A 19945-nucleotide genomic window follows, 5' to 3' on the forward strand; every position below is an offset into this window, starting at 1 on the left:
GTTTACCGGTTAGGACGTGACATAAGAGACAGCTGCCGTCTCTGAGGCGGTTCATTATTTATTTGAAGATCTGGTCGAGTGAAGCCCAATAGATCATTAAAACTTCCGAACGGGCATCTGGTAGAGAGATCTCCGGTAGGGAAATTAAATCTTCAATGTGCCAACATTTTGGGTTTGTAGATGATTAAAGAGCCGCACATCTCCGCTTATCTGTTATTTATTTATTTGGGTGATAGAGGTGCGTTCCTGCCACCAAGTGGACTGAAATCATTACGCTTTAGTCTCATTATAGGTCAAATTACACGATTGCACATCACAGATTTACATGTGAAAGAAGTGTTTAAATATGTTAGAGGCTTTTTTATGTTATGATTTAACTTGATATGTGTCAAACTTTCACATCAGATGGCAACTTTACATCCTGGACCCCATGGGCTTCACAATGTAAAAGTTGTCTGAAATGCTTTTACATATTCTGATGTCTCTGTAACCAAGAGAGCAGATTTTTATACGCCCTGCTTCTATCGCTTTTTAGAATATAGTAGAACCTCGGTTTGTGAATATTTTTGTTTTTTTGGCCCCATTTGCAAACTGAATTTTTTAAAAAATTTTTATTGAAATCAATGTAAATATCATTGATCCATTTGTACTCCTGTAAACCTTTTTTTATAGGTTTATTTATGGCAAAAAGCCGTAAGGTATAAAAGAAATCATTAATTATCACCGTGTTTCCGATGTTCTTTCTCTTCTTGCCAGCACTCGTACTCGCCCTTTCCTTCACTAAATAAGCAAAAGTAAGCCTTCTTATACATGAAACCCACGCAAACACTATCTCAAACTAGCTGTCTTTCATTAATCCAAACTAACGATCACTTATAGCCTTCTTTTCTGAGACTTAAGATCTTTGCTTCGTTAATGTCGTCGCCCCTTTAACCACATCAGCCGTCTTTAGTGCATCTTTGTTCTTCAGGATTGTACAGATGGTTAACTTATCCATGTCGTAATGCTTGCCGAAATCTGTGACATCAACACCGTTTACGTTTAGCTCTCATTTCCTTCTTCAGATCAACTTTAATTCTTGACGTCTTCTTACCCTCAATATCACTTGCAATTTTAACTTTTTCGGGAGCCCTAATGAGGGCTAGCTTACTGAAAAAAAGCATTATAAGAGGAGAACACAACGATGAACGATGTAAACAAAGCGGAGTAGCACGCATTGCTGCCGCTACGCTACGACGCAGAAAACCTGCAAGTTTGATTGTGTATTCGTGCACCGAGGTTTGTTCGCAACTCGGTTCAAAATTTGATCGAAAACTTAGTTTGCCAATTTGTTCGTGAAATGAGGTTCTACTGTATGAGAAAAGCATAGACCATGTTTTGACATTTGATTCAGTTCGTTCTGGTTGTGGATCCAGCCACATTCGTGACGCTGACTGTGTATTTGACAGCATAAATTCACATCAGCCAATATTGTTGTGGTTTTTTTTTTTTTTTTTTCAGGAAACGTACCAGAGCAATGTACTGATCCCAGGTATATTAATTTCTATCCAATAAGCCTAATGACTTTGAGGGCCACATTAATAATCACGGGGGTGGGCAGTGCCAGGAAGATTAGGGCTCCAGATGGCGCCGTCAATGCCTGTTGGTCTATCGGGTCATGGATGTACAGCTGCGGGAGGTCACGTTTTACTCGAGCGTTCAGCTCCGCCGTTGCGGCTCAGTATGGCTAAAGCTATCTGCGGTGATGACGTGTGTGTATATGTGTGTGTGTTTTCCAGCTCCGCCACAATAAAGCGTTGCATAGTTAACTTAACCGTGCAACAGATGTCACGCTGTCAAATTAAAGCTTAATTCCCGGCCGGCGGGAAAAACGCTTCGGATCCAACCATGACACCGGACAGCTTAAATTAAATGTGTGTGTGTTTCTGCATGCATGTCAAAACGCGCGTGTGTGTGTGTTTGCGTGTGTGTGTGTGTTCTGCTGGCTTCACTCTATGTGAGGCATGACATTTGCCAACGGAGGAGCTCTCGTGGATAGCCGCATCTCATTTCCTGCCCCTTTAGATATTCTTCCTGGTGACACCGGTCGTATTTAAGAGCAACTTGCAAGGCAGCCGCGACAGTCAGCACTGTCCCTTTTGACTGAGGCGAAGGGCTCGGCTTTTTTTTATGCCAGGCATCAGCTGCCTGCACCCCTGGGTCATAGTACGCTGAACAAAAACCAGGGGATTTGCATAATTCATTACAGTCGCAGTGGAGCAGAGAGGCGACACAGGTGTTGCAGGCATTGTTGGAGAACAAGCATGTCTAAGAAGCCAAAGGTAAAACAAACTCTAATAACCTATCCTCGTCTCGGTTTAAGTCCGCAGCTTACCGCTCTGCCTATGTGATTAGTTGTCGCTTCAGCTTGTTTTTTTTGGGAAGCTTTTCCTCCTGTCGTGGATCCCTTATTTGGTTCGGCTTTTATTTGCTTCACATGTCGCACGTTTGCAGGCCTCTGCAAAGTCGGCAATGTAACGCTTGTTGAACCAGCGGTGGGGGAATCATCGCCGGATGCTGCTGGTTTGCACAAATGCAGGATCTGCCCGAGGCCTGTCCTCCGACACATTTACCTCCATGACTTTCATGTAGATACAGATATTCAGTCTCCAGTAGTTTTTTTTTTTTTTCTCCCTTGTACGAAAAGTATTTCTAAAGTTTCTATATGTTGTTCCACAGGGTTAAAAATGATTGAGTTCAATGGAAAGAAGCATACAGCATAGAATTCCACTTCGGATTCATGAGCCTAACTTTTCCATCCTGATTCTTATTCTAACTCCGGTCGCTTGTGGTGCGAGCAGCGCCTACAGGAACTAAAAATTTGATTCGCGATAGTTTTGTCACTGCCTATGCCGCTATCGTTCGACTTTCAAAAACGCTCAAACTTCAACCGTAGCCAAATTGTTGTTCTTTACCCCCCCCCCCCCCCCCCCCCCCCTTTGCATTCATACATCCAAGGTATGAAGGGTAATGCTTAATGTTTCTTTTATTCTAAATCATGTATTGATTGAAATACCGGGGCAGATTTAAATCTCCTTACTGAGAGAAGCAATCATGACAAAGTGAGTCAGAGGATCAAAAGTGGACGCAAGCAATCGTCCCTGCAGATGTGTGGATGGCGGGTTTTTAATTCCTTGTGCAGGGACATACAGTGGAGGACGCGTGGCACCACGCAGCAGATGACCCTGTGATTCAGTGCAGTTTGGCTGCGTTCAAATCGGAGACCTGTGTTATTGCTATTTCCTCGATTGTGACTGAACGTTGAAGGAATGTTTGTGACAGATTTGTCTTTTTTTGAAGATGCAAAATCTACTGTCAATATTCACCAGGTCACCAAATAGAATTGCCTTTGTGTCACTTTAAAGTGCAGAGCAGTAAAATTTAGGTGCACCCCCAGCCCGTGTTGAACACATACAGACTCGCGCTCAAGATAAATATACGAAATTAAAGCCTAAACGTGTATGCACTGATAATCAGTGGAATAATTGTCCAGATTCACATTTACATAGAATATTCCACTTTTGGATGGCAGTACATTGCACACATGCTCAGGGAAAAAAAAAAAAGGTAGAATAACACTTTTTAAAACCCAGACTTGCCCTGCTTTTTTTAATGTATTTTCTATCCCTAATTTTAATTTGTTAAGCCGTCCCTAAAAATGAAAGCTGTCATTTGTGACTCATTAAAAAAAAAAAAAAAAGTGGACTTCCTCAGTAGAGGCAAATGGGATTTGGGTTAAAACCCCACAGACATAACAGCAGAATGTTAAAATGCTCACAGACAAAATGTTTTGCTTTGTACCAACCGGACCATCTGGACTGAATGCTGATCCACGTCCTTTAATTTAACTACCGGTACCGGTCCCTGACCTCTCGATCACAGAGCTAAACCGGCAGTGGAGACACAGAGCAGTTCAGGAGACCCCTGGAAGAAGGTCCCTGCTTGGATTCCGCCTTTATGCGTGGAGGCCCTGCGTTCTCCTTGTGTCTGCATGGGGTTCCTCTGGGTTCCTCCTGCAGTCCAAAAACATCAGTGACGTGTGGTGAGGTTCATGGCTGGTGAGGGACTGACGTCATCAGTCAGATTTACAAACATATGAACCCTACAGAGTAGCTTATTCACCATTTTATTGGCAGCAGTTAACGTGTTTTGTTTAAAATATCATATCAGCATTTTTCACATATACAAACTGTAGCATAGAAAAAAGCACATTTAAAAGAGATGTTCTTATCTCTTACCTTTACTTATAAATGAAGTCCATGCGGCGCTGAGCGGTTTTCCTTTAGCTTAGCAATGTGAATGCTGACGTTGAATCTTTGCTGTTCATTTAAAGCCAAGTCTATCCTGGACTATTTGACTTTGAATGTGAGTGGCCGACCGCTCATGTTTGATTAGGCTTCTTTGCAGATTCTTCAGGTCACAATATCCCATTTGACTCCAGACATTGTCAGAAATTGAGAAAAGAATCCAGGAAAAGCAGAAAAGGCGCTTTCTTACCGGACATCCACACAGCCGGCCTTTTCGAGTGTACCACTCCGTTTGAAAAGACCGAGTCTTCCGTCTCGTAGTCTGAAGCTAATCCGTTAGCGCCGGCGTCGGTCTTCCCTTACCTATTATCTCCTGCTTCGACTGAAAGTCCAGTTTAGAAAATTCTTTCAGTTTAGCTATGTAATCTTCCATTTTGGAAATAAAGCCAAGCAAGAGGAAAAGATAACTGTGAGCTGCACTTCACTTCCTAACTGTTTACAGTAGTTTGCTATTGAAAATTCTATTATTCTTTAGCCGAGTAGAAAAAAGGATCCCTGGGATCACCAGCGCCCCCTACCATGAGGCACCATCACTGCGTGCCTCACTTAGTGTGTCCTCGCTGCCGCTTTCCGAATGCTCGGCACGAGAAACGCGTTACAGTTGTTGATGAAAAAAATTATACACATCAGCTAAAGTATGGAAATTTAGTTCATATATTAGTGCTTGAGGTGTTTGAAAATTTTAATAGTGACATCCACAGAGACAGCAATACGGTCTCAGCCATATAGCATATCAGCGCAGTTAGCAGAATCATTGCGCAATCCACAGTGGGCTCCGCTGGCTGCCGTGTCACCGCACGTCACTTCTTCAGATTTAAACGCTAAATGTGATTTTTTTTTTCAGCGATTTTGGGAAAAAAAATGACTGAAAATGGTGAAGTTAGGTGGAAAATAAAAATCAATTTACTTTTTCATTTTACTTTTTTTCTTCAAGGATGCCAGGTGAGGCCCGGCCTCACCTGCCTCTACTGACTCCACGTCACTGCCCTAGATTATCCCGATGTATGAATGAAAGAATGGTTGCTTGTCTCTATATGATATGAAAATAAGTGAGTTAATGGTTGTACGTCTCTGAAACTGGCCCTGTGATCGAGTGGCCATCGGTGCAGAGTGAAGCAAACTGTAAACTAGAATACAAACGCCTTTCTCAGTTGGTATAAGAGTGTGTGAATGTGTGTGTGTGTGTGTGTTCATGCACAATCAACCTCGACCCTAATCACTAAATTACCAGAAGCACTTTAGTAATTGAAAAGGAGTAGCTCTTTGGTCCCAAGAGGACTCTTGAGATGTGTGATGATGCCTTATCTTCTCGTCTTCTCTTGACCGCTGTGTCTTATTGTGGCCAGAGGGCAAAGCCAGGGAGTGCCTGTTTGCCAGCCTTCTGCTCCATCTGGCCACCACTGTAGTGGATGCAGCAGTCCTAATTGGCCAGCTGATGGGTTTTTCCTGTGACTCCATGTGGGACCGCCAAAGTGCTGATGTGCTCAGCGAGCGTGAAGGGACTCGCCGAGCGTCCGCACACAACACCGCTGACACTCTCGCCGTTCGCGCCGGACTTCGGTCTTTTCCAAACGACGCGGCGCTCCAGTTCTTACCCGATGATTTTCATCCCCCTGAGCATGTTTGACAAACTCCCCTTGTCTCCTTGGGCAGATCGCATCGCAGGAAGGGTAAGATTCACCGACTGTGTTATCGCTGCATCGATTTTTCTCATTATTTTAAGTTTAACCGTCGATGCTCCGGCTTTTTTACGGTTTCCTCGTCATGTCAAAGGGGGCTCGTCCCTCTGATGCGTGTTCAGGTTGGTTGCTATTTCCAGGTTTGGGGCCTATGGGATGCCCTTTGGTGGAGTCGAGAAGCAGCAGTGGAACTCTGCATTGGCTTGGAGGTGCAGCTTGAAGCAGAACAGCTGGGGCTTCTCCATCTCCTGCTCCCCCCTCCACTCCACTGCCTCCTCCTCCCTCGCCATCTTTCAGTATCCCCCACGCTTGGACTATTTATTTTATTTTTTTTCCTCGCCCTCTCCCTTTGTTTCATTTTCTGTAATTAGGAACGGCCTCGGGGCTCCAGAGGCGGGTATTTTCTAGAATTGCCGTGAATCCTATTTGTTTTGGGCTCAGTGACGACTCTTGAGTCCGGCTTGACGTTGTCATTTTGAACTTCGAGGCCGTTGTTACTACTTATTCATTCACCTCCAGAGAGAAATACATGTACCTTACACATCTGAGAGATCTTTACTCTTAATCCAGTGTAGTAAAATAACGAGGTGAGAAATCAAATCGGACATTTTTGCATAATTGAGAGCGAAATGTCTTTTACAGACCCACCTGTGTGAAGATTTTGTGTTTTTGTCTATGACAATAACACCGAAATGGCGGTTTTTAAAGGAGCAACTGGATGTAATTCTGTGATTTCCAAACGTAAAGACTGTATTTTTTTCAAAAGTATTTGCTGAAGTAGGGCGATAAAACAAACCTAGTGCTCCGTGGTGGGGCTTGAGGTGGGATACGTTTCCAGGAAAGCCAAAAGATTTATTTAGGAGAATCTAAAGTCCTCGTGGAGAATTTCATTTGTGTAATAGCATTCTTGGCAAAAGGCAAAATCCCTCTGGAGGTGCCTGTCCGACGGAACTTCGGCAATGTAATTACGGGCCGTTTTTGCCAGCTGGTAGTCTTTTTAAGTTGACCAAACATCGATAGCATAATTTTTGACACCCCCCGGCCTGTTTTAAAACATTATTCAAGTTGCTGGATATTGTTTCGATCACAGATGAGATTCTTTTCGGGGTCAGGTTTGAACAATTATCTGCGGTATCTGTTGTTTCTATCTTCTGTTATGATAACTTTGGAGTGATGATGTTAGCTAGATATAATTTAGATTAAGTAATAATCCAAACGTCTTTTTCCTGCCAAACAATATTTGGCAGGAAAAGCAATATTTGGCTGTTTGGGGCTGTTTACTTTAATAGTGAGTAATAGACGGCGCAGTCTTACTGGAAACTGACAGCCACTCGTACAGCAGGGCTCAGGGGGTTTGACTGTACCCTGCTGAGAAGCATCTCTTGTTTTAGTTGCTGTCCCCTCGTGATCCTCGTCCCTCAGTTCCAATGGAATCTGAATTAAGATGCATCAGATGGAAATGTATTCATCCACGTATTCGCTGTCTGCACTGCTTTTCCTGCGCTCCAGGTCAACGGATGGCTGGATCCTATCTGATCCATCATTGACGGAGAGGCGAGGTTGACCCTGGTTCGGTCGCTAGTCCGTGACGAGGCCTCATATACATACAATCATTCTCAGCATGACAGGGGTTAGCACCTCCACCTCACGACAAGAGGGTTCCCGGTTCAATTCCGAAAGGCGGGGGGGCCTTTTTTGTCTCCCCATTTCCGGGGTTCCTCCACATTCTCCAGTTTCCTTCCGCTGTCCACAAGCATGCAGGGGCTTCACTGGAGAATCCAAATTGCAATGGCTGTATGTCTCGCCCTAGAACAACATGGATGGCCCCGAGTGACCCTGTGTGCAGGGTAAGAGGTATAGATAGTAACTGAATGAATGAATGAATGAAGACCGTTCTCGCTCCATTTAAAATGCAAATGGGAACCAATCAATCTCATGGCACACAAGGTGACTCTGTGTGTTTGCCATGAAGGGAACAATGTGATCGTCCAATGTGGATCACATTAGGAAGTGAAATTGATTTCCCGTGCGCTCCAATTACAGCGCGCTGGTTTTCCGAGCTCTTTTTCTTACCGCCCTTTGTGCGTTCGCTGGCGCCATTGCCCATCATTGTGCGCCTGTTGACTGATCGATAGGCCGAAGGCAATGCGGGCAGTCGTTTCCCGGTTGCTGACAGAACCGGAGCACATTGATTTGACAAATCTCAGGCCGGAGCCATTCGGTGGGGGCCGGTAATGACTGTTGGCAGTTGGCGGTGCCATTATATCATCACATTATAGTAATTACGCAAAATAAAACAACTAATCTGGGCTGCGGCTTTACATGCTTTTGTTAATTTGACGGATTTATTTACAATATTTGCTGGAGGATACTTTTAGCTCATTACACATTCAACAGAAAAGTTTATCAAAAGCTTCCTCAGCGACGCCCTTTTGGCTGGAGCGTCACTGATATTTAATTCTATATTTGAATGAACAACAACAACGTTGCGTCTGGATAGCTATCATACAACGTGAGCCGCTCTTGTGATTGAGAGTTGATGCGCAAATGTCATTTTTAATGGCTCATCGTGATCATCTGTCATCGCACTCAGCATGTGGGGTTTCCTGCCTCCAGGCCCAAGCTTAATAAAACTCTGCCCTTCTCCTTCCTTCACCTTGAACTTGTGTCGACACTGCGGAGCCTGGAGTGGATCATTCGGTGCCATTGATCCGACAAATTGCGGGAGCTTTTTGAACCTGGTGAAAATAATATTTCATTTTTTTTTTTTCCTCTGCGCAGTAAATCAAACCCGCCTTCCAGCGCCCCCGCCGGTCACATGGCGGGGACCCAGACCCGAGGCCAGTCAAACACTGGGCAACATATAGGGAAACACAACCATTCACCCTCTCATTCAGACATCACATAGAGACATACAGCCATTCACCCTCTCATTCACACGTCATGTATAGATATAGAACAAACACATCATGTCGAGCCATAAAACTATCCACCCTCTCATTCTGTCCTCATTTAGAGATCTAAAACCAGTCACCCTCTCATTCATATGTCATATAGAGACATACAACTGTCTCATTCACACATCGTTTAGAGACATGCAACCGTTTATACGTCATATAGAGACACAACACATTCATCCTTTCACTCTAACTTCAGTTAATTTCTTAGACTTTTGGAAAAAATTGGAGGACGAGAGAAAACCTTTGCAGACACGGGGTTAACAGGCAAACTCCACGCGGAAAGGCCCCGAGGCGGAATCAAACCAGTGACCTCCTCGCTGTAAAATACTTCTATCTATGGTTGCAGAAATGTTAACTTTGTATTTCCAGCTCATTGAATGTGCGCGCTTTCTTTAGCTTCACATGAGAGTCGAGTGTATTTTTTGATTCTGGACGTTCAAGGACACCATGAGTGGTTTGAGAACAAAACGTTTTCCGCCACTCTCAGACATCAAACCAATGAAGTAACCGATTAAAAGAATCACAAAGAGATTAATCGCAATTTAAAACAACCTTTCCTTGCAGCCATGTTGCACCTACTATGTCATTGTATAGCGATGTTGCTGCGCGTCCAAGACAAAGTCTGTCAGATAACTCCCAATAAACCCGCTCCTTGTTATTTTCACACTTTGGTTTGCGTGCAGATTAATGATATAACTTGCTAATGCAGTTCTCTCTGGTAGGTCCATTTTGTTTAAGTTGGATTGAGACAGACTCGCTATTTCCAACCCTCGTGCCAAGCAAAGCTAACTGGCTTCACATTTTACACAAGTAGTATCGGCTCTCGCGTCGAGCTGCTGCCAAGAAAGCCTGAATCCGTTTCCACGTGAGACGCGCGTTTTCATTAGGTTATTTTTTTCTTCTCATATATTTTCATATAAAAATTCAACTGTTATTGTCTTTTTTTTTTTTTTTTCATCCTAGTCAGCAGCAGCTCCAAAACCAACTTGAAAACATTTGTCCTGTCCAGATTAGGATGCATACGCCGCAGTGCGTCACGTGCCGGGCACACGCTCAGGATAATAATCCTCAGAAAGGGGCTAACGCTGATCAAACAATATAATCTAGGATTTAGGATGGGCTGCCCAGAAAACATTTTCTCCACTATGACAAATACAAATCTGGGGTTTAAAATGATGTTGAGTAAAGCTTATATCTGCTATGGTCTTACAGGTCGGGTATTAAGCGGAATTACATTATTCCTGGGCAGTTCCTGATTGTTGAGAGACGATTCTCAAAAATCATTTGTCTTTTTGTGAGCTTTTGGCTTCGAAGTGTTTGCACATAACATTTAGGACATAATATATGGCCAGAAAACAAGCTACTTCTGACACAAATAAGACGGATCGTATTATATAAAAAGTATTGTAGGAAAAGGTGGAATGGTGGCGCGGTGGTTCGAGCTTCCACCTCACAGCAGAAAGGCCCCGGGTTGAATTCTGACACTCCAAAAACAGGAAATTGTTCCAGATGTGTGATTGAGAGTGAATAGGTGTGTGTCTCTATGTGACATGTGAATGACCCGCGACCCCGAGAGCAAGATAAGCGGCTTAGATAATGAATGAATGCATATTGTTAAATAGTCAAAAGAGTTGATGTCACCTGAATTCAACGATTAAAAAATGTTATTGTCTGATGGCTGAAAAGACATGTTGGAAATATATGTAAATAAATCTGAATTTAATGTGACTTTGCCAACAGCAAAGTGTTACTTGCAATGAGGGATGCAAAAAAATTAGAAAAAAAAAACTGAATCTGAAATTGCATCATGCTAAATATGTCAATTTCAAGGAAGTGACAATGGCTAAAATACATTATTCTTGAACACACTTTTGGGTGTTAATGGACAGATACTGGATTTCAAGCCCTTTTAAAAAACAAAAATTAAAATGAAACTAATTAATCATGTAAATCATACATTTTTATACATCTCTGCACCCATAGCCAGATAGCCATAGCCAAAGCATGATGCAGGAATGCACCATTTCTCTGCATCACACAGGATATTTCACCGCTTCACTTTTTTATTAATTTCACAGAAGTTCAGTCACTACCCAGACAATGTTTAAACGTAAGCGAGATTTTGTTGAATTAATTGGATGGAAAGTTTCGATGGCTTTCATTCTGACGACCATGAAAGCAAATATAACATTTCGTCAATGTAGTGAAGATAATTACTTCCTGACGTTTTGATCTGAGAAACATGTGTTTAGACTATATAGTGAATTTGGATCCTTAAGCCTTTCTCTCCTCTCACTGTAACCTCTTTTGAGGCAAGGAGGAACACATGTAGACTCCACACACACACACACATATGCACTCACAGAAACACACACACACACTCAAAGACATAAAAAGCTTCTGCAGCTGCTTTCGGTGCTTTCTGGAATTTTCAGGCCAGCCCTGTTGGCCAGAGATCTTACTTCCTAACCAGCTTTGTGTGTATGTGTGTGTGCGTATGTGTGCGTATGTGTGTGTGTGTGTGTGTGTGTGTGTGTGTGTGTGGGAGGGGAGAGGGGCAGGGGGCAGGGGGGCTTGTTTTTGGGGCTGGAGGACGGTTGTGGCGTTTTGAAGGAGTGTTCTCCCAGCGTGGGAAAGACACACGTCCTTTTCTCTGCCTCACAGGGACTAAAGTAGGCCAAAGAAGGACTGAGAGAAAGCAACTTCTCTCCACCGGCTTCAACTTTCCCCGCTCGGGCTTTGGAGACAAAGCTGTTCCTCTCTGGACCTGAGACAAGGGGATTAGTAGGAGCAAAGCAGTCAGGTCGGTAGGAGTTCCTGTGCTCCGAAGGGAGATGGGCAGCAGCTGAGGATATTTTCTCCCAGCCGGGGCTGAACGGCACGGAGAACGTCTGGGCAGAAATGTATCACTCTGGCAGTGAGGAGTCAGATTTGGTAAGTCATAGTAAAGATGCCCTGTGCGGCTCAAAACGCTTCCATACTTTCTCTGGTAACTCTTCACTCCGGACAAAGAGGAAGGGCTTAGACTCCAAGGGAATGGAGATTCCGTGCATTTTCCAAGGATTGTAATCACGTTCTTCCGAGTTTTCGTTCCCCGGTTGCTTTTCCTTGCGCTCCAGATGCAAACTATCTTTCTCGTGGCGGTGAGCACTTTAAGGCGTAAATCCGGCGTCTCTCTCAAGCACCGCTGCTTCTCTACAAACCTACAGCGTGGACGGCACTTTGTGAAGTGAAGGAAATAAAGTATCAAGCCAAGATCTTCGTGTATGGAGAACACGAAGAAGTTGGAGAACTTAAAGAGGGCACATGGAAATCTAGGTAGAAATAGTTAAAAGGCATCAGAGCAATCGAGGATCTCTATATGTTCCACTTCCTTCTTGCATGTTTGTCTGCAGAATTTAAGGAACATGCATGGGATACCATTGGTGCTTGACATAAAAGGGTTAATGTATAATAACATCACGACATTGTGTTAGTTTGTTTAATTGCATCTCATTGAATACTAGCGTTGCATCGCCTCATCGCCTGCTTAGCTCAACTCCTCCGTGTGTGTGTGTGTGTGTGTGTGTGTGTTTCAAGTGTCACTCTGTGACAGTGCTAGAGTTATGTTAGCTTGCAGTGGGGAAAATAAAAAGCAAATCTCAGCCCGCGATTGTGCATCACTGGAGACTAGCGCCTCGGAAAAGCAGGTATTCAGCGTAATCTGTCAAAATCTTGTGGAGGGTTGTCAACGCGGCATCACTCTGAATACTCCGTGTGACGACTTCAAATGTCAGCTGCGAGTCTGACCTGTAGCCCGAAGTCTGGACGTGCTCAGGTGATGATGTATTTGCACAGACAAGCGCAATAGTAGAAGGTTGGAGTACTGTCTAGTTATCGTCAGTCTCCAATAAAATATAAATATAGCGCAATACCTATCACTACAAGTATGAACAGAATGCTACTACCACGTCTTCTGTTCCTTCTCTGCTCACCGCGCCAGAGAGGAAAAATTGGTGTGTGTGAAAAGGCCAGATATTTGTGGCATATTAAGATGTATGCGAGTAAGGTTTTACCTCCTTTTAAAAAAAAAATAGGTGCTTGTATGAAAACAAGGAACATTGACTGCACAGTTAGTGTGCAGTGTACATTTCTTTTTGACTTTGTCCCCTTAGCATGCATATGTAGCTTCTTTGTTTGCTATAGGTTAAAAAATATATATTTGAAGGAATTTTGATGCTTTCTAAGTTAGAATCCATGTATTTTGAAATTTGTGATCAAGTCATTGTTTATTGATTAGTGTCATTGTACGGCAACTGTTTTTTACACCAACACATTCGGGTTTATTTGCTTATTTTATTGTCGTTTTGTTAAGCACACTACTGCTGCATCGAATCCAATTGTGATAACTGCTACAAATAATTTAATGGTTTACTTACATATTATTATTACTACAATTAATAACAATAATAATAATATATTATTTTTGCTGTTACAAGAACTTAAATTGGTATGATCATATCAGAACAAAATACATGATTGAGGATTTTTTTAAATATCCATATTATGACCGGCAGATATTTGATTCCTCATAATTTTATTATTATGCAAGTCCTTGACATGTGTGATAACATCATCCAGCTTGTTCTAGTGCATTCAGGCAAGATATTTCCATACAGTGCAGGAAACCATTTATTTTGAATTTATTGAATGTATCATTGTTAGTGTTTGGATGTTTCATTCATACAGTGATGCGAAGCCTCCACAGTTTAGATGGTCTTACACGGCGCAAGTTAAAGGCCTGCATGACTTTTGACCCCTGAGTATTCATATTCAATTTGCTTATTGCCAATGATAAATAACGCAACTGCAAAAAGAGAATAGCGGGATAATTCATTTTGATCAGTGACAGAATTGATGTCATATGAGAGAATATTTCACCCTTAGAATCAGAGTACAACTGAAATGTATGTTATGTTATATCAACTGTAAGATGCCTTTAATTGTTTTGACTCCAACTAAAAAAGGGGAATTTCACATTTTTAATGAATGTCTTTCATCAGGATTCAGTCCTTACTGTTTTTTAACTGAAAGCACTGAAACAAATGAGGCTGAAATCTCGATCTCAAGCGCGCCTCCATTTGTAGGATGGCGCGTTTTGCTCCGCTGAAGATGCTTAGCAGCCCATTCTGCTCTTTTGGCCATTCCTCATCCATCATCTGCACCTGACTTTGTACACCAGGAAGCTGCCAGAATACTGATGACACAAGCATAAAATAGCAGCGCAGTCCCCGCCCTCCGATGGTCTGCTCCCTTCATCAGCTATCATCCTATTATAGTGATGCCTTTCCAACAAAGGAATGAGCTGTTAGATATAATAGATCTTTCTTTGAGATTGACATTTGACTGCTACTGCTGCCACAACTGCTACTACCAGCTGGACACACGGAGAACGTCCCTTGCAGTTTCAGAGGTCCCGTCGAAAGAATGTTACTGAATGGCTCAGCTTTGGTTATAGTGGAGGTGAACCAAACACGGCAACACTAAAACTTCACTTGCATCTGAAACAAATAGACCGATAACGTACAATTTCCTAATCAACGTCGATCCGCCTCTGACAAACATGTCCCTGGCCAAATTGATGAATGTTGAATCATGAGGACATCTGACGCTAACTGTTTGAGGTGGAATACAAACAAGCAGCTGATGCTGATGATATATTACATAGGCGTCAAACTCTGGCCTGTGGGCCAAATTTGGCCCGCACAGTAATTATATTTGGCCCGCAAAGTCATACCAAATGACTATTAGAGCTGGCCCACCGGAATAGTCAACAGTGCATGTACTGCCAATCTACAAATCCCAGAATTTTCTGTTGGTGTTTTGGCACGAAAATCACAACGGGACCCATAAACGCCCTCTCCTCTGTGTACAGTCATAGCGACCCTAGGCTAATACTGGCAACCTGCTACTTAGGCTGGAAACAGGATTTTGCATGTGTGCAATATTAATATTATTGTATAGTATTAAGCTATGCTTGTTCAGTATTTAGTTTTTAAGCAAACCTTGTTTGGGTCCATATGAAAAGGTTCATCGTTATATCTGGAGGAAGATTTTTTTCAATAAATATCAATGTTGGCCCCCGACTTTGTCCCAGTTTTGAATTATGGCCCGCTGTGTATTTCAGTTTGACACCCCTGATATAGTACCTTGAATTTGTGGTTGAGTGACACACAATGTGAGGGATTGCACGTTTGGTATTTTGTTTTTGATGTTAATGGTATGCATTCAAAGCCTCTCTAATGTTAGCAATATTGCACTGAATTAACATGTTGCTGTCCAACTGTATTATGTGTCACAATTACCTGTGTTAATTTGTTCTAAAATCGGCTGATTCGGCCATATCAGATTGTTTATGCTGGCAGGTAGTTGTTTAGAAAGCACCATTCTATAAGGTCCAATGAAGACAGAGATTATTAATAACCAATAATTTCAAATTGCAAAGTCAAGGTCTATGGATACACTGGGAGATGCAGTGCTGTTAGCTGAATCTGAATCCTCTATAAATGCAGATTTTACCATATAGCCAGAAGCGATTGTTAACTTTGCTCAGGCTCCAACATCGGCAACAGAAGGAGCAATTGTTTTCAGATTCATTCAATATTTTGTGAACTCACTGAACATGTAACCTAGTAAATGCCAAATGGTTCAAGAACGGCCTCGTGACTTCAACAGGGCACTTAGTGGCTGAAGAAACAAAAAGGCCTTTATACCGCTCCACATTTTGTGCTGCTTTAAAAAAAAGAGGAGACGAAACATCATGTTGTGGAATGTTTTTAAGTTAACTTATATCCATCGTGTGTGTTTTTCCCCTTTTAGTGAGCAATTTACTACAAAACTTCACGTTGGCGCCGTTGTTAGCTCTTCCACCTCACAGCGAGAAGGTCCCTGGTTGGATTCCGACAGGGGGCTTTTCTTTGCGTAGTTTCCATGTTTTCTTCGTGTCTGCAGGGGCTTCAACCAGTTTCTCTGGGTTCCTTCCACAGTCCAAAACATGCAGGGGCTTCACTGGACACCCTGAATTACCCAGATGTGAAAATGGGTGAATGAACGGTTGAATGTCTCTATGATGTGTTAATGGAGGGTGAATGGATGTACAGTCAAACCTTGGCTGATGAATTTAATTAGTTCTTTGTCTTTGTTCGTCAACTGAAATTAATAAAATTGGCAAAATACAGAAAGGAATTAAAGATAACTAAATTATCACTGTGTTTCCGATGTTCTTTCTCTTCTTGCTAGCACTTTTACCCTGCGTTTCCTTCACCAAATCAGGAAAAGTAAATCCCTCTTACCTAAGAGACGCTTACTAATGCTAGCGCTTCCTCCAGTTAGCTCTCTTTCATTTATTCACACGTGATAATCACTATTTTTCGTCTTCTAAGTCTTGAGACCTTTGCTCTTTTAGCCACATCAGCCATCTTTAGCACATCTTTTAACTTTTTAGGAGCCATAATGAGGGCTAACTTACTAAAATAAATCTGAAAAAAGCTTAAACGACGCAACTGTTATACAACAACGCCACAATAACGAAGACCCGCGAGTTCATTTGTTTTTGTGTTCATGCACGGAGGCTTGTTCGCAGCTCCCTTCAAAATGTGATGGAAAACTTTGTTTGTCGCAATTTGTTGGTGATTAGGGACATTTATAAGCTGAGGTTCTGCTGTATGTCTATATCAGAGGGTGAATGAGAGGGTGAATGGTTGTAAGTCTTGATGACGCTTGAATTAGAGGGTGAATGGTTTTGTCCCTATAAGTGTGAACAAGAGTGAATGATTGTATGACTCTTCATTATGTGTTAATGGAGGGTGAATGTTCATCCATGGCGAACCCCCACTTCTCGCCCACTTCAGCTGGCTCCCAGACCCCTGGTATAGATAATGACTGTATAAGAGAATGACTTTTACGTCCATCAAAAAAACACTAAATAGTGGATTTACGAAGTGTCTGTTGGGATTATTGTATCAAAGATGCGCTCAGCAGCGCCTTCTATTTTCCTTCGTGAATTCCCTGTTTTTTCGTACCTCCCCAGCCGCCCTGACATCTTGCGGCATGATAATCGCGGCGTTTGTGCAGAAATTTGAAGACACGAGATACACGCACCCTCGCCACACGGCTTGTTTCCGTTTTCACAACACGCAGAACCAAGTCACGCGATTGACAGCTAGCGAGTCCATCACCTCAATGGGATGATGCACTTATCTAATGCACAGGCACACGGAATGCTGGGTAAACACTTTTTTCCCTCGGCTGCCGGTGTCACCTTCACATCCTTGCAGCCAATCTCACTATCGCCGTGCGAGAGGGATCATTACTCCACCTCTCTGCCTTCCCTTGCTCCCGGTGCTCTATCTCAAACGCTCTATTTTCCTGCACCTGCTCGCCTAATGTCCGCGCCGGTGTAAAAATCTTTATCTCCCAATTGCGTCTTGGTCGAACACTTCTCACACTTCTGGACCGTCAATTTTTCCCAACCACTGCGTTTAAAGAAACCAACTGCGCTTTTGGAAAATGAATTATATTGACTTTGTGAGGCGCTGAGCTAAGTGGCAGTGATGGACAGATGGCTGGGAGAGATGGCTTCGGTCCCGTCCAAGAATGAGTCACGCTGAGCCTGAAACTCTTTGCACACTCGCTCAGCCTATTGACAGCACGCTGCAGTCAACTGAAGACTCAAAGTAAGAACAGAACGTGACTCGGCACCACCAGCTGCCTTCATCCCTCATAATGTCACGTGGTGTTGGTATACAGTTACATCCGAACGCAACAACATGTTTATTTTACTGATCAATGTCACTTGAATAATTAGCTGATCTGTTTTTTGTTGAGGGTTGAGCTGTGTGTTGAGGTTTCAAGTCAAGCCATGGATTATTTTTTGGATCCCATGAACTATGCCATTGACTGTCAACTAACCTGTACGTTGTGTATGTTGGGTGGTTAGCGCCTCCCCCTCACATCAGGCAGGTTTGATTCTGCCTTTCTGTTCTCCTCGTCTCTGCATGGGGTTCCTCCGGGTCCAAAAACGTGCATTAGGTCCATCGAAGCCCTGATTTTCTCTGGTGCGGGAATGAGAGGGTGGATTGTTGTACATCTTTATATAATACCCTGCGATCCCCTTGCGACCAGCAACCGCCCCCGTGACCTTGAGTGCTGAATAAGAAGTGTAGATTTTAGAAACACAAGACGAGATAGAATAATCCTTTATGTGCCAGTGCAAACTAAGAAATTACTATGGAAGTGACACAGGGGAGTTTTCATGTGGGCATTTTGTCAATTTAAGCCCACAACACCGCCAGAGGGCTCAACAGTGATAATGAATGAATGAATTCTTCCTCTTCTTCTCCTTTCGGCTTATCCCTTGAGGGGTTGCCGCAGCAACCTTCTCCATCTAACCCTATTCCCTGTCTCCGCCTCTCTCACACCGACTATCTTCATATCCTCTCTCACGACGTCCATCAATCTTCTCTTTGGTCTTCCTTGAGACCTCTTGCCTGGCAGCTCCAATTCCAGCATCCGTCTACCAATATATTCACTATCCCTCCTCTCTACATGACCGAACCATCTCAGTCTGGCCTCTCTGACCTTCTCTCCAGAACATCTAATATGTGCCGTCCCTCTGATAAACTCATTCCTGATCCTACCCATCCTGGTCACTCCCAAAGAGAACCTTAGCGTTTTCATCTCTGCAACCTCTAGCTCTGCGTCTTTTCTTTTTGTCATTGTAACTGTTTCTAGTCCATACAGCATTGCTGGTCTCACAACTGTCTTGCACACCTTTCCTTTCATTCTGGCCGATAGTCTTCTATCACATAGTACCCCTGACACTTTTCTACACCCATTCCAACCTGTCTCTTCACCTCTTTCCCACACTCTCCGTTGCTTTGGATTGTTGACCCCAAGTACCTGAAATCCTCCAACTTCTTGATCTCCACTCCCTGTAGCCTCACCGTTCCACCCGAGTTCCTCTCATTCACACACATATACTCTGTCTTGCTGCGACTAACTTTCATTCCTCTCCTTTCCAGCGCATACCTCCACCTCTCTAGATTTTCCTCAACCTTTTCTCTGCTCTCACTACAGATCCCAATGAATGAATGAATGAATATAATACATATGTAAAATGAATGAAACCTCATGTATGATCCCCACGGAATCTATGTTCTCTCTGTTCTTTGTTTTCATTTCATAGAGGGCAGGTGTTTTCATCTGTCTTTTATTAGTTCTTCAATCATCTTTTTGTTTTTATTTCAATGTAATGTATTGCAATGTATCATTAAGGATATTTGAAATGACCATATCATAATGAAATATATTTTCCTGCCGTAATTCCGGTATGTTGCCTGAAAACAAAAAAAAATCAGAGCAGCGATAGGATTACGTTTTAGATATGTTTGGGGCCCTGCGGTTTGTCTTCATTTATTACTAAACTGACAATAAAAAGAATGAAAGTGACTCATAAATTCCCGTTCAAGCTCAGTTTCAGGAAAACGCAGAGGGATACATGCACTAGTCTTCTAGTGACTCAAACCATGGGGGTAAGAGAGCCAAAAGGCGACGCACCCCTTGAGAGTTGACAAATGGGAGCAGCAGATGGAATTGGATGAATGGAAAAAGGTGAAAAAATTGGGAGGCAGAGAAAGCTTTTCTATTTCAGGATTGCAGAGGGATATGAATGAAAATGAAACTGTCAGCTAAAGTAAAGAGGAGTCCCGGCGAAAGCCTTCCCAACATTGAGTGCACTTTAACTCACACACGTGCGAAGCCCGTATTTTCTGCATGACTACAGATCCCGCCTTCTGTAGAGGATATAAGTGGAGAATAACTCATATATTGTCTCAACGTAAAAATAGATGCTTTTAGATTGTTAGGAGATTCCCTGGTGTAACTACTCTTTTGTATATGATTCTCTCAAACGCTGATGGCA

The 19945-nt window shown here is 42.9% G+C and overlaps 1 protein-coding gene across 7 annotated transcripts in view; it reads left to right on the forward strand.

Annotated features, from left to right (window-relative positions):
• Window positions 1–19945, forward strand: part of cacnb2a (calcium channel, voltage-dependent, beta 2a) — a 65343-nt gene that overhangs the window by 18882 nt on the left and 26516 nt on the right. Inside the window, exon 1 of one of the 7 annotated variants that reach the window (XM_086151042.1) lies at window positions 1486–2321. The exons of 4 other annotated variants lie outside the window; for them this stretch is intronic. In XM_086151042.1, the coding sequence (XP_086007168.1) occupies window positions 2304–2321 (18 nt within the window). In that variant the 5' untranslated portion in view covers window positions 1486–2303. Of the gene's footprint in view, window positions 1–1485; window positions 2322–5885; window positions 6017–11610; window positions 11920–19945 lie in introns of those variants that run through there. 2 more of the 7 variants (XM_086151037.1, XM_086151041.1) reach the window with 2 other exon arrangements.

This window comes from Fistularia commersonii, chromosome 8, assembly GCF_037954325.1.
Source record: "Fistularia commersonii isolate RoL2024-O1a breed Wild chromosome 8, RoL_Fcom_v1.0, whole genome shotgun sequence".
Lineage (NCBI taxonomy): Eukaryota > Metazoa > Chordata > Actinopteri > Syngnathiformes > Fistulariidae > Fistularia > Fistularia commersonii.